This window comes from Perognathus longimembris, chromosome 2 (genome assembly GCF_023159225.1).
Source record: "Perognathus longimembris pacificus isolate PPM17 chromosome 2, ASM2315922v1, whole genome shotgun sequence".
In the NCBI taxonomy this organism is placed as follows: Eukaryota; Metazoa; Chordata; class Mammalia; order Rodentia; family Heteromyidae; genus Perognathus; species Perognathus longimembris.
The window spans coordinates 65,618,894-65,645,869 of NC_063162.1; the positions used below are offsets into that span (position 1 = coordinate 65,618,894).

The following is a 26,976-nucleotide window of genomic DNA, read 5'->3' on the forward strand; positions in this document are numbered from 1 at the left end:
TGCGCGGGCGCCGCCGGGGATCGCGGCCCGGGTGCGGGCGGGCGCCAGTGCGCAGGCGCGGCCGGCGGGAGGGGGGCGAGGCGCGCTCGGGGCGCGCGCGCTGGGCAGCCGGCGCCCCAACTCCGCCCGCCCCGCGCCCCGGCGCCTCGCCGCCCGCCCCGGCGCCGCCGCCCGCGCCCCGGCGCCCCGGGCCGGCGAGGGGCGCGCCCGTGGCCGCGGCCGCTGCATGGCGCTGAGATGGCGGGGGCGCCGCGCGGCCGAGGCGGCGGCGGAGGCGGCGCGGGCGAGCCCGGGGGTGCCGAGCGGGCGGCCCGGCCGGGCGGCCGGCGCGGGCTCGGGGCGTGCGGCGAGGAGTTCGCGTGCCCCGAGCTCGAGGCGCTGTTCCGCGGCTACACACTGCGGCTGGAGCAGGCGGCCACGCTGAAGGCGCTGGCGGTGCTCAGCCTGCTGGCCGGCACGCTGGCGCTGGCCGAGCTGCTGGGCGCGCCGGGGCCCGCGCCCGGCCTGGGCAAGGGCTCGCACCCGGTGCACTGCGTGCTGTTCCTGGCGCTGCTGGTGGTCACCAACGTGCGCTCCCTGCGGGCGTCCCAGCTGCAGCAGGTCGGCCAGCTGGCGCTGCTCTTCAGCCTCACCTTCGCGCTGCTCTGCTGCCCCTTCGCGCTGGGCGGCCCCGCCAGGGGCTCCGCCGGGGCGGCGGCGGGCTCGGTCGCTGCGGAGCAGGGCGTCTGGCAGCTGCTGCTGGTCACCTTCGTGTCCTATGCCTTGCTGCCCGTGCGCAGCCTGCTGGCTGTCGGCTTTGGGCTTGTGGTGGCTGCCTCGCACTTGCTGGTCACCGCCACCTTGGTCCCCGCCAAGCGCCCGCGTCTCTGGAGGACGGTGAGTGCCGCCCGCACCCCCCCCCCCCCTCAGTGCGGCCTGGGACACCCCGGGCCCCGCGGGGTTGCCAGTAACGCCGGGCGTTGGGCGGGTGGGGAAACTGAGGTCCTGAATTTGGCAGGGGGCGTGGGGGGTGTTCTTCAAGGTCACTCAGCCGGCCGTGCCACTCCACTCAGGGCTCTCTTCCGAGGTCCGCAAAGCATATTTGGGCGCGCGGTGTGGAAGCGCCTGATAGGTGCGGGACAGCGGGGGTGGGGGTGGGGGGAGACTGGCCCAAGATCAGGCGGCTGGTTATCGGCCAGGGCGGAGGTCAGGGCAGAGCCCCTGGATCCACCCCTTTTTCACCGCGTCGGTCCCGGAAGAAGGACTGAAAGTCCGGGGGGCCGCGGGGCTCCCAGCCGTCTTTTGGGCTGGCACCGTCCCGGGCTCCTCTCCCCAGAAGCACCTTTGGGGCTGGCTTCCCCGTCCCCGGGCTCCGGAGGGGGTGCGGGCCTGGGTGGGTGGGGGGAACACCCTCCAGCCTCCTTAGCTACACACCTTGTGGACCGGACATCGCACTGAAGGAGCGGAGTTAGCCAAGGTCACGCAGGGTCCGGTCCCCACCGCCTCTGCAGCGCCCCAACTGTCACTGCTTTCCCAGTTTGGCAGGTGAGGAGGTGGCCAGGACAGGGACGCGGGACGTCTGCCTTCTGCGGGCTCCTCCTAGACTCCGGAGGCGCCCGTTCCTTACAGGCCGCCCCACTGGGTGGGAGGCAGACCCGGCACCGAGGCTCCCAGGGACTTTGGGAGCTTCCTGTGTCCATCCCCGCCCAGCGGTGGGCAGGCTGGGGAGGGGGGAAATATTTCTTGCTCAAGCTACATACAGCTAAAAGGAGGTGCACTGAGGCGGATGGGGTTGGCGTGCCCATCTTAGGTGCAAATGGAGAGGGGCAAGGGACCCCTGGGGAGATCTGGGAAGAGTAACTGGCATGCTGGTGTGTGTGTGTGTGTGTGTGTGTGTGTGTGTGTGTGTGTGTGTGTGTGTGATGTTGGCGTGTCAGGCACCTGTACTCCAGGGGTCAGCATCCAGTATCCAGACCCAGATAACAGAGGTAGTACTTGCCTGACACCAGAACTAGAGACTGACCTGTGCTCAGACCAATGGGCAAGGGCTGAGGAAGAAGGAGCAATGTGCTATCCCTAGGGGCTTGGGAGGAGGGAAGAGGGGACTGGGGGTGAGGGCTAGAGTTAGAGAAGACTGGCAGAGAAGAGGGATTCAGAGCCAGAGGGTTGCATGGGATGGGCTGGTGGAGCTCTGGTGGGGGTGAGGGAGTGGGTCCTGGCTTCACACTTCCCAGGGGACAGTCCCCCACCTCTTTCCAAACCACCCATTTATGTGTGTCTAGCCTGGACCTCATGCTGGGCCCCATAGCTAGACCTGTATTTCCATGACAACCTCCCACCCTAACCAGAGGCTTGGCCAGATGCCAGACGTTTTCTGAGTGGGGGTGGGGGAAAGGTCCAAGGATCCCTCCGTGCTATGTGGTCACCAGTTCACACCATGGTTGACAACCTGGTGTCCGCAGGTGCCATCACCAGCCATATTGTCTTCTTTTTTAAATGAAGAATTTTCCTGTGATACCTCCAGGCATTCCTTTTAGAACAAAGATTTTTAAAAGGAGCAAGGTGGCCTCCCAAAGTGCACTTGCTCTCCCTCTGAGAGAAGAGGAAACTCTGTTACTCTGGGCAGGGGGAGGGCGCTCATCCTGGAAGCAATGACTCTTCAGGAGCAGGCACTTGAGTTTCCCTGCTTACTTGCTCCCTGGATATTGCAAAACATTCCCTCACTGAAACTCAATATCCTCATCTATATGAAGGAAAAAGAGCCTGCGTCCCCACCCCCCACTTGCAGGGACGCTTGAAGGTGAAGTTCTTAGTGGAGAAGCACATATTAGAAATCTTCTGCCATTCCTAAATCATGTTGCCCTCTTTAGAATGTGCATATTTGAGTCGACACAGGTGGTGGTGACATTGAGGGGAGGGAACCCACATAGAGAACTCTATAGTCAAGTGCATGGGAATGTGCTAGGGGATCCCCAGTGGATCCTGTCCTGTCATTACCAAGTTTTAGTCATCTGTGAAAGTCGGTCCTCAGTGAGCTCTGCAACTTGGTACTTGAAGCAGGTGGCTCACACATTAGGGAGTGTTAGCTTTCAGCTGTTGCTCCTGCTTTACCACAAACCCTGTTGTCTTTGCAGCACAGTCACCTGCTGATGGCGCTGCCTCCTCAGCTCTGATTTCTAGGCAGACAGCCAGGCAGGCCTAGGGCCTGTGCCCCAGAGTCTGCAAGATGACTGGATGATGGAGGAAATTGCATGCTGCCTCATGGTCTCAGGTCCCCACAGGGGCGTCCAGGTGCTGCTCCCAACCAAAGCACCAGGAGCTAGTCATTGGCTCTGGAGTCAGGACCCCCTCCCCACTTCCTGGTCCACATTATATACTTTAACTTAGGTTGCCCATCCATGTAAAGGAAATCGATTGCATCTCCTGCTGTGATCTTCACAGTGGACAGGAAGACAGGAGTCATGGTGACACAGGTGTCTGCGTGCCTCTGTCTTTGCCTGCCACCAAAGCTCTCCGCGTTTCCTTTCTGGGCTCACTGTGGTCCGGGCAGTGTGTTGCCTTTTTGTCCCACCTCTGAGGTTTAGCAGGCCAGGGCTGAGCCTTCTGTATTGGCAGGTGGCTTCAGATTTGGATCTGGGTAGCCCCATAACTGACTCAGATGGGAATGGGTGGCTTATGAGTGGGTGGATTCCCTAACCACTCAAGGGCATCCTTGTAGCTTTGTGACCTAGGAGGGCACTGAACTCTGTGACTCAGTTTCCCCCACTGCCAATGGGAACAGTTGTTGATTCTATGGTTCCTAGGGTAGATGTGTCCTCCAGGAACCATGCATAAATTGTGGCTGGCAGTCATTCCTTGACCTGCCCATGCCACCTGGCTTGGTGAGGTATCATTTTTTACCATCTGTCTGTGTCTGAAGCAGGTTACATGCTAGCTTGTCGATGACTTGGTGGACCTGAACCTTTGGAGTGAGTCACTGCTTTAGAGGACTTGTTGGCAGATCTCCCCACCCCCAAAGCATAGGTCTGATAGGCCTCTGCCTGTCCTCCACCAACTGGGGAATGGCCAGGCCAGGGGGGCACTGTGCCATGGAGGTGCATCCTGTGGCCTGTGATACCCATTTTTGCAGCTCCAGAGGCTTGGGTGGCAGGGCAAGTGTGGACCCGGAGCCTCCAGGCTGCAAGGCACTCTCCCTGAGGATGTGAGTCATGGCTGCCCCTCCTCCCCATGCACACATGCATGCACACATGCCTGCAGTAAACACACTCACTGCTTTTGTACACATGGACACATGCTATCTTGTTCTCACACACAAGTGCACACACACGCTCATGCATAATCACATTTACCTCCCACATGCACATACCCACACGAACATCACAGTCACCACATACATACACATTCAGGAACACTTAAGTGCCAATCACTCCACACTCACCAATAGCACTTGAGGTATACACTCACACCAGTGCCCCCACATGCACACTCATTTTCACACACATGCATGCTAGCACACAAACATGCACACTCACCCACTTTTGCTCTCATACCCACATAAACACCTGCACACTTTCATACTCATGTCCACTCACATGTCACACTTTTCTCAGAAAGTGTTTTTTATGGGTAGACATGCCACCCTAATGTCTGAGGGCGCTGTGGCCCTGAGGACAGTCTGCGGAAGCTCAGCAGGCCTGGGGCCGAGAGCTTGATTGACGTATACCTCCTGCACCTCCAGTTCCACCACCATAGAAAACCCCAGAGTCTGGACTATGGCATCGGGAATCTAGGCTCAGACTTTTCCTGGACCAGGGAGACTGATGTGCCCTATAGGACTTGAGGGCCAATGAGAGAGTGAGCAGGGCCCGGACCTCAGAGGCCTTGGCGGGGAAGCTAGTGAGCCCATCTCTCACTGAATCTAGAACAAAGCATCGCCCCAAGGTTTCCATAGCAGTGTCCATTTCAGTTGTAGGAGGCCCCTTCTTGGCTGTCCCTCCTGCCCTCTCCCCCTGATATCCCCTTTGTCCTCAGTTTTCTTTAACCCCTGGTCTCCCTGTGCTTCTGCTCAGCCAGGCCCAGGGCATCCTGGGTGTTATTGTGCTAAAGCACACCTTGCCCCTCCCTGTGGGTGGCACAGAGAGCAGAGCCAGGAGGAGAGTGGGAGCCCAGGCCAGAGCCTGAGCTCTGCTCTGGGCTGAGGGCAGCAGAGCCCTCTGTGATCTGTCTCGTGGGACTGGAGGGAGGAAGGGCCTGCTCTGATCTCCCAGCCAAGTGTTTGTTGTGCCTTTAGCTGGGACTGAGAAGAAAGCTCAGATGGACAGCTATGCTGCCTGTCTATCAGGGCTCGGCTGTGATTGTGTAGGTTTTCGATGTGGCACTCAAGGTGGCATCTCCGTGTGGGCATCTATATGCCTGTGCAAGGGATGTGTACACACATGCGGGTTCATGGGTGCCTGAACATGACCAAACACAGTGTGACTGTGTCCCCATGCATGTTTGTGTGTGCACATGCAGGTTCATGTGTGCCTGAATATGACCAAACACAGCGTGACTGTGTCCACATGTGTATGTGTGTGCACAAGCAGGTTCATGTGTGCCCCAGCAGGACCATGCATGGTGTGACTGTGTCCCCATGCATGTGTGTGTGTGTACACATGCATATTCATGTGTGCCTGAACATGACCAAACATAGTGTGACTGTGTCCCTGTGTGTGTGCACATGCAGGTTCATGCGTGCCTGAGCAGGACCATGAATGGTGTGACTGTGTCCCCATGCATGTGTGTGTGTTGGTGCAAATATGTGTAAAACAGCTGGTAAAACTCAGAGAACCCCAGGAGTAGGTGGACAGGATGACACCCACAGTTTGATAGGGTCCCTTGATGCGTTCCAGCCTCTGAACCCTGCAGAGGAAGAAGCCCATACTGGTAGCACATTCTGAATCTGAACAACAGCATGCTTTCATTCTAGAAATACAGAGCAGCTGTTTGCTCTGTCTGTCTGTCTGTAAATCAGAGTGTGGTGTTCCCTCCTCTGAAGGAGACTTTCCAGCCCTTGGAAGTGGCCCTGGCCTGAGACAGTGCTTGCATGGTATGCCTGGCTGGCCTGGCTTCCCGGTGCTCAGCCACTGGCATGCACGTTCTTTAGTAGTGTAGATCACCTGATTGCTGTCAGGCCGTGTGCTGGGTGTGGCCCATGCACTGCCTTGTCTTTGCTTCCCATAGATGGGACATTGCTGCTACACAGTGCTGTGTGAGCTCTGGACTCCATGTGCTCACAGGGATGTGGGCTGTGTGCCTTGGACAAGGACGGTTCACAGAGGGTCCACACAGGGTTCACAGAGGGTTGGCACATCTGGCCTTTTCCCACTGTCTGTTCTTGGTTGTTGTCCCTGGCCATCCCCAGCCCACCAAGGTGCTGGTGAATGATCTTGAGCCCAGAACACCTTCTTGGGGGGGCTCAGATGTTAGTGTGCTGCTTGCTGAACATCTGGGCAGGGGTATATAAGGAGCTTCTTCAATAGGAATCGTCCCCAGTGCACTCAGCCACACGGGGCCTCGTGTCTGTCTTCTGACTTCCTGCAAACTGTTGTCTGTGTCAGTCACTGCGTGTGCCTTCTCTGTCCCTGTCCCTGGGAGATAGGCTATGTGTGATTGAGGATCGGATGTCCTCCACGCAGCAACAGTGGGTGCTCGTTGCTCAGGGGTGGGGAGTGAGGCCTCACACCACAGAGGCCCCCGGGCATGGAGGTGTGAGATACACAGCTCCCCAGAGAATCCCATCCTTAGTCTGGCAACTATAGCTTCACAAGTTGGAAATCTGATGACAGAATTCTTTCTTTGCCTTTTTTTTTTTTTTTTTTTTTTTTTTGCCAGTCCTGGGGCTTGAACTCTGAGCTTGGGTGCTGTCCTTGAGCTTCTTTTCTTAAAAAATTTTTTTTTTCTCAAGGTTAGTACTTTACCACTTGAGCCACAGCACCACTTCTGGCTTTTCTGAGTAGTTTTTTGGAGATAAGAGTCTCATGGACTCCTTCCTGGACTGGCTTCAAACTGTGATAGTCAGATCTCATCCTCCTGAGTAGCTAGGATAACAGCCATGAGCCACTGATGCCCAGCTCAGGATTCTTTTTTAAACTTGTCTTATTTTATTTTTATTATGAAAAATTCAAGCATTGCAAAGTGAAGAGAGAGAGAGAGAGAGAGAGAGAGAGAGAGAGAGAGAGAGAGAGAGAGAGAGAGAGAGAGAGAGACAGGCACAGTGGTACTTGGAGAACCCATCAGTAGCTCCCATAATGATCAACATTTTGCTGGCCCTCTTTCAAATGATGCTAATTCTAAAACACTTATTAATTCAAAAACACAGAGCTAGCAAGCAATTACGTTAATTTAGAAACACAGTTATGTGTAAAGTTGAAAAAAAGAAAAAAGCAGCCGTGGTTGGAAGCGAGTGACATTCGGATCTCCTTCCAGCCATGAAAGCACAGCCATGGATGAGATTGTGCCCTGAGTGGCTGGGAGTGTGGGAAGAGGTGGAGGAGCTCAGCCCAAGGAGCAGACACACTTGGGAGGCCATGCAAGGGCAATGCCGTCCCTGTGTTTGCAACGAGAATGCACTGTGTGCTGCATGGAGAGCAGTGCGTAGGTCAGCTCCGCTGGTGGTGGCCAAGGTGCTATCAGCTAATGTGTGAGAGGACTCCTGGAGCAAGCCTGTGTCCATGCCTGCACACACCCTCCTCACAGAGGCTGCTACCCCATGGGTAGTTTGAATGCTTCCCAGGCTTGATTCCCATTGCAGGGCCGTTCCCTGCAGATTTTATTGCAGAGAAGTTTACTACAAAATATGGGTGAGGTTAAGTAGGGGCTTCCACAGGCCAACAGGAAAATCACTTAGCCCAGTGTAGGAATCAGGAGGCTGTTGAGGGAAGGAGAGAGTCTCCAGGCTGTGGCAGCTGTGGGAGCAGCAGCCCTACCACTAGCAGAGAGGGCTGTCTTCCCAAGGCTGTGCATTGTCCCCACAGCAGGGCATGTGCTCATGTGCGTGTGCATGCACGCACATGTACATGCACGCACATGTATGTGCAGCAGGCCCTGCTCAGGGTTGGGGGCCATGGAGAGCAGGGCAGGTGTGGTCTTCCCTGGCATGCTGGGGAGCATGGGAGGGCAGGAGGGTCTGCTGCTAGGGATGCTGGCTGCTTCTTGGCATGAGTTGTGCCAGGCAGTGGGAGAGAAATGAGTGGCTAGGGTCTCCCTTGGGTAGGAATTGGTGAAGGTGAGGGGGACAGGCTCTGTCCTGGGCAGTGGCTGCTGTCTCTGTCCACTGCACAGGAGAGAGTGCAGGAATAGCGGTGTCAGATAGGGATGGGCCATTTTTCCATGCAGTGGGACATCTGGGCTGCCCCAGGATCAACTACAAGGGCCCCAGGGGCCCCACCACTGGTTATTGATGTCTGGTGATGGTCTTGGGGCTATTTTGGGGTGTTAGGTTTACAGCATGAAGACCTTGGGGAGGTAAGGGGTGCATCCCCATTATGACCTGTCACATCCACATGTGTTGATACAGCGTGCTGTTGGCAAGCTGCTATGATTTCGGCCATTATCACCCTCCATTTCCACTCTCTGCTCTTTGATAGGAGGGAAAGTGCCCAGCACACACTGAGGAGGTGTTGCAGTCCCTCAAGGGCCGAGCAGACAGTGATGTGTTGGATGTTCTCCAGGCTTTCCTGTTTGCTTACTCTTGTGCTAGTGTTTTGGCCATTGATTTCCGTCTATATGGGCTTGTGCACATAAAGTTTACAGTTTAGTTGTACTGCAACACCACTTTCTTTTGTTGCTTGAATCGCTCCAGTCTGGCCACTCAGATTCTTTTCAAATCTGCCTTCTGTGTCCTTTGACACACCTTATCACTCTCTCTGTGTGTGTGTGGTCTTTTATAACCCCTTTCTTTACTTTGTAGCACTACAAAATGCTCCAGGAGACCCCTTTGTTCCTTCACTGGAGATTTGCATTGGAGACCATGTCTGGGGTCCTTGTTGCTTCTGGACACCTTTATTTCTGTCTGCAGGCACAGTTTTAAAATGTGTTTGTAGAGGCTGGGCATAATGGAGTGTTTCTGTAATCCCAGCTACTTGGGGAGAGATAGGAGGATCATGGCTTCAGGGAAAAGCTAGAATTTATTTGAAAAACAAACAAACAAAAAGTGAAAGCCTGAGATTGAAAGTCAAGTGGTAGAGTGCTTGCCTAGCAAGCATGAGGTCCTGAGTTCAGTTGCTAGTACTAAAAAGAAAATGCATGTATATGTACATTTCTGTAAATATTTGTGAATATCCTCATCTGTTTCTAAGCTAAAATGACGTTTATTCTGCTGTCACTCATGGCCCTGTGGACCACCCCTGCCTCTTCCCTCACCATCCTGTGGCCCCCTCCTGCCACAGAGATCTGGCTCCAGGAATGTTTTGAGCATGGCCAAAAGTATGAGGCATGGCTCAGGTGATAGAGTGCCAGCCACTGAGCAAAAGTGTCAGATACAAGTTTGAGCCCTGATTTTTGACAAAAAGGAAAAAACATAAAGTAACATTCTGTTGCTCATAGCCTTCATTCCAGAACATGCTACATGCAGCTTTGCTGAGCACTGGCTCAGTGCTGGAAAGCTTTGCCCTGACAAACAGGTCCCATGAAGACTAATGAGCTCATTCTGTAGTGGGCTACTTCTCAGCGTCTGATGCCAGCCAGCCCTGTATCCTTCTGCAGAGAAAACAAGTATCACATGCTTAACCCTCACAGTGAACTTTCTTTACCTGCCCACTGCGAGGCAGGAGACCTGGCTCCGCTGTTGGGTCTTCTCCCTTCTCTGGGGCATGGTTCACGTGGGTCCTAGGGCTCTTCTGGGGAGCATGCAGGCCAGGTGATACCTGGGAAGGCCTATCCTCTCTTTTGCCTCAGTGTGTCTGTCTGCAGGCTGGTTGAGGGGCGTAGGCAGGTGCGGCATTCAGGGAGCAGTGCTGGGAGCTACACCGAACTGGGGGCCATCTGGGTGGGATCTTCAGGAATGCCGGTGGCCTCAGTGTGGTCTCTGTGCCCCCTTGGAGCTTCCTGGCATGGAACCTTTACGTGGTTACATGGGCCTCCATGACCACAACACCCACCCCAGGCACAGGAGGCTGGGGATGAGTGTGTTAGGAGCCCATGGTGAAAGATCCAGACTTAGGCTTCCCAGGGGGAAAGGAGTATAGAAGGGAAAGGGGTGGGTTGGGAGGGGAGAATGTGGTGTGTATAGGTGCAGAGAGGGCATCCAGACCCAGACCAGCAACCTGGGCCTCCTGTGCTCACAAGGCCATGGTGTCGTAGACCAGGCTCCAGGAGAGACAGGGAATGTGGGGGCTGGGTCTCCTTGTCTCTTCCTTTGGGTTTTGCAGGCTGCAGGCCTGACCCCAAGTCACTTCCCTCTTGTGACAGCAGGAACTGAGCCATACCACCAGTTTCTTGTACCTGCGGTGCATTCTCTGAATGCAGATGCATTTCTGGCCATGGGTTTGGAGAACTCACCTGCCCCTGACAGGGGAGAGGCACTTGATGACGCCATCTGGTCTTACTGAAGTGTCCCTTCCCCCTTCCCATACGTTCCCTCATGGGTTTTCCTGCTGGGAGGTGGGGCTTGGCTCAGAGCTGCCTGGCTATTTGACCCAAGGAGTTTTTTCCTCTTGAGGGGCTCACAGGCAGTCTGCGCCCACATCCTGAGGGCCAGTCCCATCCCATCCTGAGGAAGGTAGTTTTGTGGCTAATAAAAATGCAGAGATGAGCTTCCTGCCACTAAGGCTGGAAGCTCACGGGCACCTCTGCTGTGTGGAAATGAGGGGACAGTCTGTTCTTTCTCATGACCCCCTAACCTGCCAACACCACCTTCAGGTGCTCTGATGCCCACAAGGAGGAAGGAATGGCCCATGGGACTGGACAGTCATCCTGACAATGAGTGCACCAGCTGCTGACTCCCTTTCAGATGTTCTCATCTGAGCCCATTGTGTTCCAGGAAGAGCATGGGATAAAGGAAGCTGTGATGTGGGCAGATCTCAAAAGGGAGGTTTTTTTGTTCTGAATTATGGGTTTTATCTTAAGGGCTGGGGTCTACCTGTCATTGACTTCCTTTGGGAGGTGAACAGTGGCCTCCCATGCAGGCCCTTCTGCAGATCTCTCAGCTCAGCTGATGACCTGGCTCACTGCTCTGCCGTTTCCAGATCCCCATGGTATTGGATCACCAGCCACATCACTTATCAGTGCCATGTGTCTCGATGGTATGTGATGTCCTAAGATATGCTGCTACCCTTCAGGCATGCCCACTTTGGCCTCTCTCTTCCTCCCCAACAAAGGGGCTGGTGAGGCTGTGGTTACTCGCCTGGTGACCAGCTGTCCATCCCTGCATATGTGGGAGCCATGGCATTCCTGATATCCTGTCCCCAGGATGGGATCCAGACAGGGGCCCCACAGCCTCGGGCATGGGGGTACCACTCCTGTGTCTGGGACCTGACACTCTCTACCTTCGGGTGTCTTGTTGGACAGTGCAGGCCTCTCTCAGTGCCTGTGTTACAGTGAGCTGCTTTGGTAGGAGTGATATGGTCCTGTCACTGTGAGATGTTTAAGTTGCAGTAGCTGGATTGTGTCACAGTGGGATATTTGTGTCACAATTAGATCTGTGGTTCATAGTGATATGCTCAGATATGGTATGATCCGGGTGGACATTGGGTCACAGTGAGATGTTCAAACCACAGTGTGATGATGTTCAGGTCCCGTTGAAATGTTCAGATGGTGTTGATAGAATCTTGTCGAATGAGATGTTCAGGTCACGGTGCTGTGTTCTGTTCAAAGCAGAGATTGGGGTCACACAGATGTACACGTCATCATAGCATGTCGGGTCCAGTGAGGAATCCAGGATACAGTGAGATGTTTAGGGTGTGTTGAAGGGATCAGAACCCAGTGCATTCTTTGGGCCACGGAGAAACATTCATGTCACCTTGAGATGTTCACATCACAGTGAGATTAAAGTCACCATGAAATGTTCAAACCATTGTGATGTGTTCTGATCACAGAGAGACGTACAATTCATGGTGACATGTTCAGGACACAGTGGGTTTGGACCACATTGAGATGTTCTTGTCACAGTAGGATATTAAGTTAGAGTAGGTTGTTCTTGTCAGATAAGATGTTCATGTCACAGTAGGTTATTAAGTTAGAGTGCATTGTTCTTTCTTGTCAAATAAGATGTTCAGGTCACAGTAAGATACATGTCAGTCAGAGTGGGTATGGGGCCAGGGGGATGTTGAGGACACATCTGTTCAGGTCACATTGAGATATTCAGGCCTAGTTGGATGTTCTGGTTCAGTGAGATATTAAGGTTACTGTGAAATGTTCAAGTCACGGCCACCTTCCAGTCATGGTGAGATAGTCGGCTCTCTTTCACTTTCACAGTGTCAGATTATGGTCACACTGAGCTATGCAGGTCACATCACAATGAGGTGTTCAGGTCACGACACATTGCTGGAGTGGTGGTGAGGTGTTCGGGTCAGTCAGATGGTCATGCACTGTTGGGGATTCACACTGCCCTTCTCCCAGCCCTGGGGCAGTGTGGGAGGGAGTCCCTCCCACCTTCCAGCCTCAACCGGAAGAGAAGCAAGCGGTCTTCGCCTCTCGGCTCAGCCACGTGTCTAATGGTGGAGGCCTGGCCCTTGGGGGATTGTGATCTCCGCCCATAGAGGAAGTTCGTGACATCACCGTGACGGACACGGTCTTTAGCCTATGACTGACCCTTTGGCCAGTCCCCCTCCTTTCCTGCCATTACTATTATATAACACCCCACCCCAATTAAATCCTGTGAGACGTATGGACCATTGAATTGTCTCCCGATGCCACTTTCTCCGCCGCCGTTTCTGACACGTGAGGGGACGAGGGGGAAAGGGGGGTCTCGGCAACCTTTCCTCAGCTCAGTGTAATCCATGAGAACACGCTTTGTTCCTTCTGCCGGTGGGAGGAATAAAAGCCGAGTGTTCTTTCATAGTTTGGGATCAGGCATTCCCCCGGGAGATAGGGGGGAAAGAGGGTCCAGAGCCCCCCAACAATGCACAATGTGATGCATAGGGCACAATGAGATGTTTAGGGTTCACTTGGATGTGACATGAGGGAATTTGCCCACAGGTGTTAGGATCACACCTGTCACGTTGTCCGCATCACAATGGGAGGTTCAGGTCACAGTGCAGTACTCAGGTCACAGGTCACAGCAAGGTGCTCAGGTGACAGGTTGTAGCAAGGTGCTCAGGTGACAGGTCACAGTAAGGTGTTCAGATCACAGGTGGCATTGAGGTTCTGAGGTCACAGGTCATATGGAGGTGCTCAGGTGATAGGTATCATCAAGGTGCTCAGGTCACAGGTCACAATGAGGTGCTCAGGTGACAGGTCACAATGAGGTGTTCAAGTGATAGGTCTCAGGGAGGTGCTCAGGTCACAGGTCATGGTGAGGTGCTCAGATGACAGGTCACACTGAGGTTCTGAGGTCACAAGTCATAGTGAGGTGCTTTCGGATTTGAGGTCAGAATGGAAGGTCAGGTCATGGGAAAAGGCAGGACCCAATGAGAGCTCAGGTCATGGTGAGATGTGGAAGTCATGGTGATGCAATCCAAACATAGTGACATCTTCAGCTCACTGGAAGACATCAGAGACGATAGAGAGCTCCCAGCCACAGTAGGATTTTAGGTGATAGTGAAATGCCCAGGCGATGGTTCAGAGAACTATGGATGTGCAATTCAAAATGAGGTTATCAGGTTACACTGAGTTTAGGTCACAATGAGATGCAGGTCACAATTATTTTCTTGTCACAATGAGTGCAGGTCTCAGAGAGACACTCAGGTCACAGTGACATATTTAGGTTACAGTGAATATTCACTTGTATGATGGTGAGTGTTAGGTCATGGTGAGTATTAGGTCATGGTGACTGTTGGGTCACAGTGAGTGTTGGATCACAGTGAGTGTTAGGTCATGATAAGTGTTAGGTCATGGTGAGTGTTGGGTCATGGTGAGTGTTGGGTTGTGGTGAGTGTTGGGTCACAGTGAGTGTTGGGTCACGGTGAGTGTTAGGCTATGGTGGAGTAAATGGCAGGAGAGTCTTCTTGGTCTTCTTCAATTCCTGCAAAGAATATTCTGTCTTGTTGGATCTTCACTGTGGTCAGGTCCGGGCCCTGGCATCACAAGTGCTGTATTCCTGGGTGTCTGTGTTACCCTAAACCCTCTCCCTTTTTGTTGGGCTCATAGCAGGCCCAGTGTTGGCCATCACAGCTGTCTTCTCATGCTGGCCATCACAAGGCAGGGACTCTAGGCACCATGCTTCCTCTTATGCCATGTGTACTTCATGCTCAAACCTACATTCTAGGTTCTATTGCTTTTGTCTCACCTCTCCAGACTCTTTGTTGGCCTCCCACGTCATTTAGAGACAGTGACTATTCACAGTGATTCTACGTATATCGATTTGCTTGGGTGAAAGTTACGGAAAGTTGGGGCTGAAATAACAGAAGCCTATTTCCTTCCAGTGCGGGTGGTGGGCAGTTGGAGATCCAGGCGCGGCTGAGGCTGGCCTTGCCCCAGGCTGCTCCTTGACTGGGAGCTGCTGTCTTCTATCTGAAGTCTCAGATGGTTGTTTCCCCATATCGTCTTAATCTTCTCTTCTTAGAATGGACACCAGTCACATTGGATAAGAGTCTACCATCACCTTCTTAATGACGTTAGGGCTTTAACATAATAATTCAGACTCGGAATTCTTGCTGGACTTGGATTCATTCCACACTTTGCTGCATGCACCTGCCTGGGCAAACACAGTCACTGGCTGTCCCCACATCGCCCCAAGACCCCTTCACTGTGGGTCTGGGTGTGCAGAGCTGGCTGTGGGGTTGCTGGGGAGCCTTGCGTATTCACTGGACAGGCTGAGCCCTGTGGTACTTGGTCCGTCCAGGCCCCACACAGCCTATCTTTTCTCTCCTGTAGCTCGGTGCCAATGCCTTGCTCTTCGTTGGTGTGAACATGTATGGCGTCTTCGTGCGGATCCTGACTGAGCGCTCACAGAGGAAAGCCTTCCTGCAGGCTAGGAATTGCATTGAGGACCGGCTGCGGTTGGAAGATGAAAATGAGAAGCAGGTCAGTGGCTGCAGAGTGAACAGGCCCTTTGTTCTCTCTGTCTGTCTGTCTCTCTCTAGGTCATGTGGGCTTCAGCCATGCGGATCACTCGACATATGATGTGAAATGGAGTGAAGAGCCTACCTTTGTCTTCTCCAGGTCTCAGTTTACCCTGTGGTGATAGGAGATCTGATGCCTGGGGCTTTGTGTTGATATTTGGGGTTGTGGAATTGAGAGCCCTGGGAAGTTTAGCAAGTGCTGGCCACCCCTGGACGGATGGAATCGTGCAATGAACAGACCTGCTGGCTGGAGAACCACGGGGCTGGGATTAAGGCAGGCACCATTCTTTGCGTTGGCCCAGCAAGTTTGACCCCAGAGCACGCTGGCCTTTCTGGGGGGCCAGGAGTTGTAGAGGAGTGTTAGTGGCCACAGTGGCAGCTGCCACACCATGACAAAGGAGCCTTCTTTTTTTATTGTTATTGTTAAGGTGATATACAGAGGAGTTACTGTTTCATAAGTCTGGTCATGAGTACATTTCTTTTTGGACAAGGTCATTTCTTCCGTGGCTCACTTCCAGTTTTTCCCTCCCACCCTTGCTTACAAGTTGTATAGTTCATTTTCAACATAGTGTCTACTAAGTACCACTGCTGCATTTGTTCACCTGTTGTCCCTCCATTTTTGTGTCCCTCTTCCCCCCCCCCCCAAAAAAAGACAGGTAAATGAAGAAATAAGACAAACAGAGAAGAAAACCAAACCCTTGTTTTCATTTCCTGGAATTCATTTCAACAAGTATTATTTTCTATGATCATTGTGTCTTTGTATTCCTCCCCTAAGAGTATTCTCCTTTGGTCTTACTGTGTGTGAATGCCTAGAGTCCTGTATAATTTGTCATGTCCCTGTGTATTTTAGATCTAGTTTCTGCATTAGAGAGAAAACATGTGCCGTTGGTCTGTCTCTCTGAGGTTGGCTTACCTCACTAAACACTATTTGTTCTCGGTCCATTCATTTCCCTGAAAATGACAGAATATTATTCTTTCTAATGGCAGTGTAAAATGTGAATAGGCAACACATTTTTTGTGTCTACTCATAGAGCATCTAGGCCATTTCTATAACTTTGCTATTGTGAATAGTGCAGCAGTGAACATGGATGTACAGGTGTCTATACGGTATCCTGGCTTAGGATAGTCTGGGTAGATGCCCAAGCCAAGCACCTTCCTCAAGGCTCCTCACCATGGCCCGCTAACAGTGTGATGCCCCATTCTGAAGATGAATTGAGCTTAGGCTCTACCTGTCCCCTATGGCTTGTTGCCCATGTGTTCTTGTCTGCTTTCTGGGCCCTTCCTGTCAGGTGGACCCATGCACCTGTAACCCTAAAGTGGCAGGACAAGGTCTGGTGCATCATGGGTACCTTCCCTGGGAGGATCTAGACTCTCCTCTCAGCTCAGGGCTTGAGAGGTCTCTGTGTGCCAGCTGCTATCATCTTAGGCATATAGTTGTGGAGGTTATAGGGAAGACAGGTTCTCTTTCTCAACTCAATTTTACTGTTGTTATAATAGAGGATGTGGTTGAGCATGGTGGCACAAGCCTGTGATCCTAGCTACTCAGGAGGTGAATATGGGAGAATCATGAGTTCAAGTCATCAAGATACTGTCTCAAAGACAGAGGTCTCGGGACATGGCTTAAGAGCTAGACCTTGCATGCATGAAGCTCTAGGTTCAATCACTCAGTAGCTCACAAAAAGATTATTATACTGACAGTAAATTTAAAAAGACATTTATTATCATGTATGGACATTGTAATTAAACCCAGTACTTACTGTAAAAGGAAGAGACAGTGGAGGAATAGCTTTATATGTCAGTGTCTATCTGGGACCTAAGTCATGTGGGTATTGATGAAGGTGTGGATATGGGGATGGGCTGTGGGGGAAGTATGTCTGTGTAAGGTATGTAGAGTTACATGTGTGCACGTGTGCGTATTTGCTTCTTGTTTTGTGTGCATGTGTGTAAATGTGTCACTGTGCATAGGTCTGCATGTCTCTTTGTCTCTGCATATCTGTGTGGGGATATGCGGACATTTGTATATATATGTGCTTATACAGGATGTGTGTGTGAGTGTGTGTATGTGCACGCACGCATATCCTCCTACTTGTAGACCTTTGTTACCTTCTAAGAAGTTGTTCACCTTGGTTTGTCTTGTCTTTGGAGAAATACTCTCCCTCTGTAGCTCAAACTAGCCTTGCACTCATGATCTAACTGTGCTTTGACAGTACAGCTATTTGATGCCATACCCGGCATTATCTTGGTTTTACGATAGCTTTGTGTTTCATTGCTCCCATTGGCTTACATGTCTGCTTTGTATCAGAACCATGCTGCTGCTCTTGGTGTTTTTGTTTTGCCATGGCTCTGCAGTGTAATTTGAAGTGAAGTTAGGTGTTAAGCTACCTCCAGCATTGCCTGATTTTGCTCAGGATTGCTTTGGGTACTTGGGGTCTTTTGTGCTTCCACAGTAATTTTATGATTGCTTTTTCTATTTCTATGAAGAATGCTGCTGGAATTTGGATGAGGATTACGTTGAATCTGTGCATCATTTCAGTAGAGTGGACATTGTTACAATATTAATTTTGTTGATCCATGAACACGGGAGGTCTTTCTATCTTCCGGTGTCCTTAATTTCTTTCTTTATTGTTTTGTAGTTTTCATTGTAGAGGATCTTTATCTTCTTGGTTAGGTTTATTACTAGGTGATTTTTTTCTTTTTAGCTTGTTGTGAATGGGTTAGTTCCTGATTTCTTTCTCAGCATGTTTGTTTTTGGCATATAGCATAGATACTGAGTTTTCTACGTTAAGTGTATATCCTGCTGCTTTGCTGAAAATGTTTCTCAGATCTAAGAGTTTTCTGATAGAGTCTCTAGGGTCTTTTAAATGTAGGATCATATCATCTACAAATAGGGAAAAGTTGAGTTCATTCTTTGCTATTTGTATCTCTTTTATTTATTCCTCTTGGAAGACTGGCTGATATTTAAATGCCATTCTTTAAAAAAAGTTTTTTCTTTATGCAATTTATTTTCACCTAGACTTAATGGTGTGAATATAATATGAGTATAATATAATCTCATTTCTCACAGATTTCCTTGTTTTCCCAAAGGCTTTGCCCCTATATTTGTTTGAGTGAAGTTAGTGGTTGCAGTTGACTTCCCAGTTCTGAGTTGTCAGGGGACACGGCATCAGTAGCACTGGAAAAACTGTCAGAAATGCAGAATGTCAGGATTAGGGTGGGGAGGCTCTGTGAGCTGCCTTGGGGTATCAGGAGGTGATTTCCATGGCTTTTCTGCCTCATTTCCCCTTTTGTTTTGTCCTTTTCTCCGTCTGTTCCTCTCCCTATCCCTGGTTCTGTTTCTGTCATTTCATATTTTTATGTCTGTTTCTGTATCTGTGTCTCTTTATCTGTCGCTGTTTCTCTGAATCTTTGTCTCTGTCCATGTCTATCTGTGTCGACATGTCTCCCCCTCATGTCTTATCACTTGCTGTCTCTCTGTCTCTCTATATATAATTCTTTTTCTATCTATCTCTCTGTGTCTAACTCTGCCCCTTCATCTCCTTTCTGCCTCTTTCCTTTTTGTCTGTGTCTCTCTCTGTGTCAGGTGTGACCTCTCATGCTTTCCTGCCTTTCCTCTGCCCCTCCCCTTCCTGATGTAGTAGTAGCCCTTCCTTCTTTGTTCTTCATGTTTCTTTGCAAATGATGTGCTCAGCCCTTTGCCTGTGGTGCTCTGATCATTGGGGTACTTTGTGCAAAGCTCACTGCCATAACAGAGGTGATAGCAAGGCAGAGTATGTATTTTGATACCCAAGTACTGAGAATATGCCTTCTGTAAGTACCTAGGACCAGCCTGAGGGTTCTGCAATCCCTCTTTGTCTGCATTTTTCTGAGCCTTATTTTCTCAGCCTGCAGTTTGTGTCTCAGGATACCTGCTCTTGGGCTGACTGGTCCTTCCTGTTCTTGGCCCATTGTAATTCAGAGCACAGTCCCTTTGGAGTGGTAAGAGGAAGGGAACATGAGGGCCCATCACGACTGGTGGTTCCTGGCTCTCAGAACCACTGCTGTTCGCCTGCGTTTACCCAGGTGATGAGGGAGCATTTCTACCCAGGCCTCCCATGTGTCAATATGGAACCACCATCTCCTTGAGTGACAAGTGAGGGAGCTCTCTACCAGACCCATGGATCAGATCCATTTGTGACAATGCCATTCGACGGCTACTTCTAGAGTTGTAGAACAAGAATGCAGTCGAGGGCTGGAATGTGGCTTAGTGGTAGAATGCTTGCCTAGCATGCACAAAGCCCTGGGTTCAATTCCTCAGTACCTCAGTACTATGTAAATAGAAAAAGCCAGCAGTGGAGGTGTAGCTGAAGTGGTAGAGTGCCAGCAGAGTGAGAGTGTGTGGCCCAAAGCTCAAGCTCTAGTATTGGTGCACTCTCCCTTCCCCCAATTCATCTGAAAAGGGACCAGACATCTACCTCATTGCTAAGACTGTGAGGACCTGAGAACTAGGGCTGAGCTATTTTAAATATCTTGGAAAGGATAACGAGAGGATCACAGGGCAATAAGGGCAGAGTTGGGGCCAAACCCAGCATCTTGGAAAGGAGTAAGCTCTCGTTGCCTGTGCCACACCCCTCCTCAGCTCAGAAAGGCTTTCTCAGAAGTGTGCATTTATGGAAAGCCAAGTGAAAGTGCTCCAAAAGTCTGGGAGGCGTTTAGCAGGGCTCTTTCTGTTTCAGGACAGAATGTCAAAAGTGGGTTCTTTGAAATGGAAAAGCCCCAGCAAGACCTGTGGAGAAGAAAGCCAGCCCACCCACAGGAGAGGTGTGTGAACCGTGAGTGAGGAGAAGGAGCTGGCTGCAGACAAAGCAACCCAAAATAGACAGTGGGGAGATGCTAAGAATAATTTTGCCCCCATCTATTTGAAAACTTAGACAAAATGGACAAATTCTTAGAAAAGTGTCAGATAAAGAGACCTTGGAAAATTCTGTAACCATGAACAATTCTGACTCAGCAATGTGCCTTATTTTCTTCAGTTTTACATTATTTTATTTATTTCATTTCACTTGTTTCATTGGGATGCTGGGGACTGAACCCAGGACCTCACATGGCAGGCCAGTGCTCTGCCTCCTCAGTGCTGCTCACTTGACTCTGTAGTTTTCAAGCTTATGTCAAAGAGGAAGCAGGCCCAGAGGGTTTTGCAGGTGCATCTACAAAGATGTTATTGGAGACTCATCCTTTGAGCTGGGGCACCCTTCTCAGCACACAGGGCGGGGTCTGGAGGCTGAGGTTTAACGGGGAATCAGGTGCGCCCACAGCCAGTTTCTCTGTCTACACACCTCTGTAGGTGTCTTCCCTGGGCCTGTGCTTGTGGGGTTGCAATTCCAGGGGTTCTGATGAGCTTCCACCTGGGTGACCTGACCTCCTCAGGTAGATCGGCCCACAGAAGGCAGAGCCCCCAGGGGCTCCTGAGCATTCTTGGTTCCCATTGCTCCCCTCCCTCCCCAACATTTGGTCAGATGCCAGGCAAAGAAGATGACCCTTGATTCTGGAGCAGCCCCTGCCCAGCATTCTTCCTGTTTGGTGGTCATTAGGAGTGTTATGGATGTCTTCCTCGGTCTGTCTGTCACCCAGCTGACTCCACACTGGGGGTCCCAGCCCTTGCACAGCACCACACTGCTTCTGAATCACTTGTGCCTCTCAGGTCTCATCATTTGCTGAGTAGAAGACACAGGATAAGGTGTTATGTGTGGATATTTTGACACTGGTGGGAAGATATGGAGCCCAGTTTTTGGGCAGATGGATCTGCCTCCTCTCTTAGGGAGCTCCAGGAGGTTTATGGGGACCATCTGACCTGTCTCTTATGCTCCTCATTTGTCTTAAGTGCTGCCTCTGGACAAGGGCTCCTTTGTTCTCCTGATGGTCAAGCTCAAACTCAGGAGTGACTACCACCAAGACATCTTGCAGCTGGGAAGGAAGGGTCATTGTGCCCACTGGGACACACCCTATGCTGGCCGGGGAGGAAGGGTCATGGTGCCCACTGGCACATGCCCCATGGTGGTTGGGGAGGAAGGGTCGTGGTGCCCATTAGGAGATGCCGCCATGGCAGGACCTGGAGTCTTGCTTCACAGGCAGCCTGGGGTCCAGAGGTGCAGCTACCAGGTTCTGGCATCCATTCTTAAGCCAATCTTGTATGTCCTGTAGGTGATAATCCACATACCTCAGAATAATTCTCTATGTGTTTTGTTAGAAGCTGAGCAGGGTGCTTGTGGCCTACACCTATAATCCTAGCTACTTAAGAGGCTAAGATCTGAGAATTGCAGTTCAAAGCCAATACAGGCAGGAAAAGTCTTTGAGACTCTTATCTCTAATTAACCATCAAAAGGTAACCACTAAAAGCTGGAAGTGGAGCTGTGGCTCAAGGGGTAGAGCACCAGCCTTGAATAAAAAAACTAAGTGACAGGGCCTAGCCTTCCTGGGTGAGACTGTCAAGGTTGTAACTGGGGGTCCTAGGCCAAAGGCCTATGGGGGTTCAAACATGTCAGATTTGACTGCTTTCCCCATTATACCAATGAATGAGAAAAGCAGGAATGAAGGTCAGAAGAAGATTTATTAATTCACAGAGTACATGGGAAGAGGGAGAGTTTGGCATTTCAGCTCATCTTCAAGTAGAAACTTTCTTTGGGGTATTATGGTCTGTCCCTGGATTTGTGTTCAATTGCATTCGTGATTGGGCATTTGGGTCCTTGACCATTTATTTCCTTCAAGTTCTACAGAGTAGGTCTAATTATAGGATGGTGATATTGTCTGGAGGTACAAGTTCATCTCTTTGTCAATGAAACAATTAAAAGACAGGAATATGTTTAAAGCAGACAGAGTAAGTTTATTTGAAAGCCAAAGTGTAATCTCTGTAGAGAGGACCCCCAGAGCTGGAAGCCTAATAGCGTTTTCTCAGGGTAGTTATTATAGTGTAGGGCTCCTCCCATACCTCTTCCCCTGGACTTTGCACTGATTGCTTGATGGCTTGTGCATGTGCCACCTTGGCTCTTTGATTGGCTGAGCAGGAACCAAGGGCATTATGGGGAAAAGGACCGTGATGGGTCATTTGCTGTCTATCCTGTGTTATGTCCAGTGTATTTAAAAATCTGCCTACCTGAAGAGGTCTAACTCTCCCTTGTGCCATTCTTATTTAGGGACTTGTGGCAGACCAGGACACCCCATCTCCCAGGGCATATTGGAGCCAAGCAGTGTTGCAGGCAAAGACATTTTCACTTGGAAACTTGGGGTCAAACTCCTTTCAGTGGTGTGGAGTGCAATCTGAGGTTTGGAAGGCTGGTTCTGCACCTCCTGAAGAAAGAAGAGGAGGGCTGGATCGAGGGTGGACCCTGAAGGCTGTCACCACTACTGGCCTGGAACTGCCAGCTCTGGGTTCAGATCTGCTCACTTCCTCCAGATGTTTCTGTGTGGGTGCAGTGGGTTCTCCCCTTAGCCTAGAAATCCCACACCCTCAGCAGTCCCTTTATTGGGTGCCTGCCATCCAATGAGCTGACCAGGGTATTAGAAAGGATTGTTCTTTGGTGTGTCTCTCTGTGCATTTTACCACCTAGCACAGTGACTGGCAGAGGCAGCATCATGGCTTCCTCATGAGGTGCTGGCCTCCTCTATCCAGTTCTCTGGAGCCACTCTGCATGCAGCTCTCCAGGGAGTTTGGTGGCCTTGCCAGTGAGCTTAGGGTGAGGGGGTCAGGGTTGAGCACAGAGGGAGGTAGACTTGGTTTTCCTTTGTTTTGTCTAACTACAAGCTTTCAAGAGGGAAGCAGACTTAGTTTTCCCAATGTGTCCAACAAGGAGTTTTGAGAGAAAGTGCCGGTCAGCCTCAGCCATCAGAGGGCAGAGGATAGCAGCTATAGGTGCAGGTCCGCACAGGGCAATGTGGAGGTCACTGGCTGGTCACACTCACCATGGGTGACCAGCTTCTAGGAATGACTAGGAGAGAAGTCACTCCCAGGCTCAGATCTCTGGTGAGGTGTGGGATGGCTCCCCAGGCATCCTGAAGCCCTGGGGTTGAAGGCTCATATCTCTGGTGGGGCATGGGATGGCTCCCAGGGCATCCTGAAGCATTGAGGTGTGGGATGGCTCCTGGGGCAACTTGAAGCACTGGGGTTGAAGGCTGATGGGCATCTGGCTCAGGGACTTCCTGCAGTGTAGCTGGGTAGGCCAAGAGGCTAGCACCTAAGGGCAGGAGAGGGAGGACAGGCCCGCCTGTTGCCCACACCTGTGATGAGGTAAGGTAGGGTTCCTTGGGCGAAGGGCCAACCCAAGGGCCATCTCCCTTGCACTGGTCCCTCCCTTCAGCACCACCTTCACAGCAGCCCCTGAGGGCACCTAGAGTGGCCTGGGAGGGTGCACCTCACTGCAGGAGCCAGCCTACTGTGCTCCTCAATCCCCCCGCACAGGTGAGATCCAGAGGCCCCGGGCCTTTCCTCAGATCTGTGGAAACCACAGGTATGAGTGAACCCCAGAAGGGATGTCTGATATGCCCCGAGTGTGATGCACAGCTTGCCATGGAGCACCTGGTGCACAGGTGTGGCATCCTCTGCCCCTGTGGGATAGGCTGCGTGGGAGAGTCTGTTTGGGGCTTTGAGGGCTATGTAGGAGGGTTCAGGTAGAGGCAGGGAAGTGGACATTGTAGATGGCATTTGGGTAGTATATTGTGGGGTCATAGGGGCTCTCTGGGAGCAAGGGTGGCCTGAGTTCTCCCCCTGCTGCATGGAGAGGGCAGGGCTGGGATGGCTGCTCCACTAGGGCCAGCAAGGGCTGGGGGTGTTGCCCTCCCCCTCTGGCCCTGGGCCTCGAAAGATGCAGATGATCTGAAGGTCATGCTCAGCGCCTGGGCTTCTTCCTATGCCACCCCTGCAGCCTGTCCAGGAGGCACCCTGAGCCCAGCACCCCTTCCTAAGTGCAAGGCTGGTCCCTCGCTCTTGGTCCCTCAGCTTCAACTACGAAATCAGAATTCCCAAAATATCACACAGCTATTTAAGGTGCACGCTCACTCAGCTGTCCTAACAAGGTAAGTGGAACGGCGCTGAGGGCCCAGGGTGAGCACACACACCCAGAGAGAGGGAACCGTCCTTTCAGGAACACTGGGCGAAGTTCCACACAGGGTCCCCTCTGTTTAAGCAGCACCTTTCAAACCGCTACAGTTGCTACTGAGACTTTATTTTGGTGGTACTAGGATGTGAACTCAGTGCTTGCTGGTCAGACCCTCTACCACCTGAGCTACATGCCCAGCCCTTTTTGGCTTTAGTCACTTGTCAGTTAGGATCTTGTGGTCTTTTTTTTGCCCAGGGCTGCTTTGGATCCTGATCTTCCTAACTCTTTTGTGGCGATTATAGGCACACACCACTACCTACGGCTTATTGGTTGAGATGGAGACTTGCTAACTTTTTGTCCAGAATGGCCTTAAACCTTGACCCTCCTGATGTCTTCCTTATAAGTAGAGGGGACTACAGGCATGTGCCACTGTGCCTAGCCCTGTACTTCATATTTAAGTAGCTTCATTGATAGCTAGGATACCATAAAGTTCAACCAAAAGAGCAAAACAATCAAAAGCCCTTGCAATATTAATGTAATATTTTTGTTATAGAATAATTCCACAATAATCTCAATCTCATATTTACTTAATATATAATCTTAATCTTATTAAACATGCATTTATATTTTAATCTTATTTCACATGCATTAAATAATCTTAATATTACTCTGCAGCGTTATTATATGATACTCTAATTTTAGAATATTTTTATTCCCTTGGTTTGCAGTAGCACAGTGCTCTCTGTCCCATCCCTCAGCCAGAGCTGGGTCCTTGCCCACTGGTCTGCTTTTTGTCTCTGTGTTTTTAACTATTCTGGACATTTCATCCATCCTGAAGCATAGGTGACACTGCTAGGTCTTCGTGACTGGGTGCTTCCGCATAGCACAGGCTTCAAAGGAATGTCTAGACAGTGGTGTTGATCAGCTTCATTCATTTTTATTGCCTAGTACTATTCTGTTGTGTTGATGGACCACATTTTGCTCACCCATTCACATGTTCCCACTCTGCAACAAACAATGCTGCCATGAAAGGCTGTGTTGATCTGTTTGTGGGCGAAGTGGCAGTGCCATTTTCTTTTCCCACCAAGAATTTACAAAGACACCATTTTGCCATACTCAGAATTTGTGGGTCTTTTTTTTTTTGTAATTAAAATTTTTGGGACAAGTTATTTGCACATTTTTATATAGTTGTAAGAGATAACCCAGAGAGAGCTCCTGTGCTTCTGACCCCACTTACCTGTGCAAACTGTGCTAAATGGTGTCTGGTCCTACAACCAGAGATGACATGGGGAGTCAGGGCACCCAGTGTCTGTGGCCCAAATGTCCATGATCACCAAGAAGCATGAGGGCCACCCTTGACCCCCACTTGTCCTCCTAGAGCTCCCTACCACCCTCCAACCACCTCCATTCCTGAGCCCAGCCTCAGGAATGAACCTAGTGAATTTCTGATTTCAAAAGTGTCAGAAAATGGATTCACACAAGCCACAGACATTGGGGCTGTCTCTCTTTTACTCTGTATGGGTGTCATCCTTGGATCTTATATTTGGGCTGGTTTTCTGTTATGCCACTCTGGTGAATAATGGGGCACCAGGTAGGGGTGAGGCCTGGGCTCCACACCAGGCTGGCACTGACCCTCATGAGTAGAGGGGTCCTCCTCACTGCTAAGGAGCACTGAGTGCCAGCCTATGGACCTTTACTGATAGCCTTGAGATTGGGGAGCAGAGCTCTGGGGTCCTCAGGGTCCCCAGAGGTTGGAGAGGGGTACTTGTCACCTACAGGTGGAAATGACAGGTCCACTGTCTTCGTGGCCTGCTCCAACACGGTCCAGTGTCGAAGAGTGGAAGTTCGGCCTTCCTGCTTGGCCTTTGCTGGTTCACTAGGATTTGAGCTCAGACATTTGGCCTGGAGTAGAGTGGTAACTGCCTAGAAGTTTCCTCTTGGGAGGCCTCCTGGCCCAGGTCTTTGTGCTGGAGGGAGAGCCTTCTTGATTTGTGCCCTTTGGTATTTGAAGTTGCCTGCTTCTCCAACCCTAGATCTGGGGTGCATGATGCCAAGAGAAAGCCCAGAGGGCTCGTGTCCATGGCACTTCTCCTCTTTTGGTTCTGGACCCCTGCTTTGTTCCCTCCACCTTCTGTCCCTGGCTGTTCCATGGGAAATGACTGGGACATTTCATGATTTTGGGAAGGAACCTCAGAGCACAGGCCTGACAGAAATCATTTGCTGATCTCTAATTTTTATTGAGAATGAATGACACATGGATTGAGGTTTTAGCAGAGCCTTCAGAAGGCTCTGCAGGACTATGTATGACCTGCACTCATAAATGACTTCCTTCTCCTTGATTTCTGCCTTGGTGTTTTGTTTTTGTTGATTAGAGTTTATTGATGTCATTATCTGTTCCTGATGGTAATTGCTTTTGGGGCTTCAAGGTCAAATTCAAGATTGGAAACGAATTTCAGGTATTATCTTTATAATGTGATGAGCTACTTTACCTTAGTTGTTTTGTTTTTAATCCGAAATGGGCTCGTTATCTTATTAAGTGGCTTTTTTGGTCGGTGAGAGAAGGCTGTACATGTCACTCTTGGTTATTGACAGGCACTGGTTTTAGGTGCCATTGCTCATGCAGTGGAGGGAGCTAATGCCCAGTTCTTAATTGGATATAAAGTCTGTTTCAGAAATTTTATGTGCCACTGGCTTACACAAATGTGATACACACAGCCATACACACGTATACA

General features: G+C 51.0%; 1 protein-coding gene across 1 annotated transcript in view; it reads left to right on the forward strand.

The window, feature by feature from the left end:
• The first annotated feature begins 237 nt into the window (after nucleotides 1-237).
• Adcy1 (adenylate cyclase 1) overlaps nucleotides 238-26,976 on the forward strand; it is a 91,958-nt gene continuing 65,219 nt past the window's right edge. The window contains exons 1-2 of the mRNA XM_048337775.1: nucleotides 238-876; nucleotides 14,992-15,141. Of these exons, the coding sequence (XP_048193732.1) occupies nucleotides 238-876; nucleotides 14,992-15,141 (789 nt within the window). The remainder of the gene's footprint in view (nucleotides 877-14,991; nucleotides 15,142-26,976) is intronic.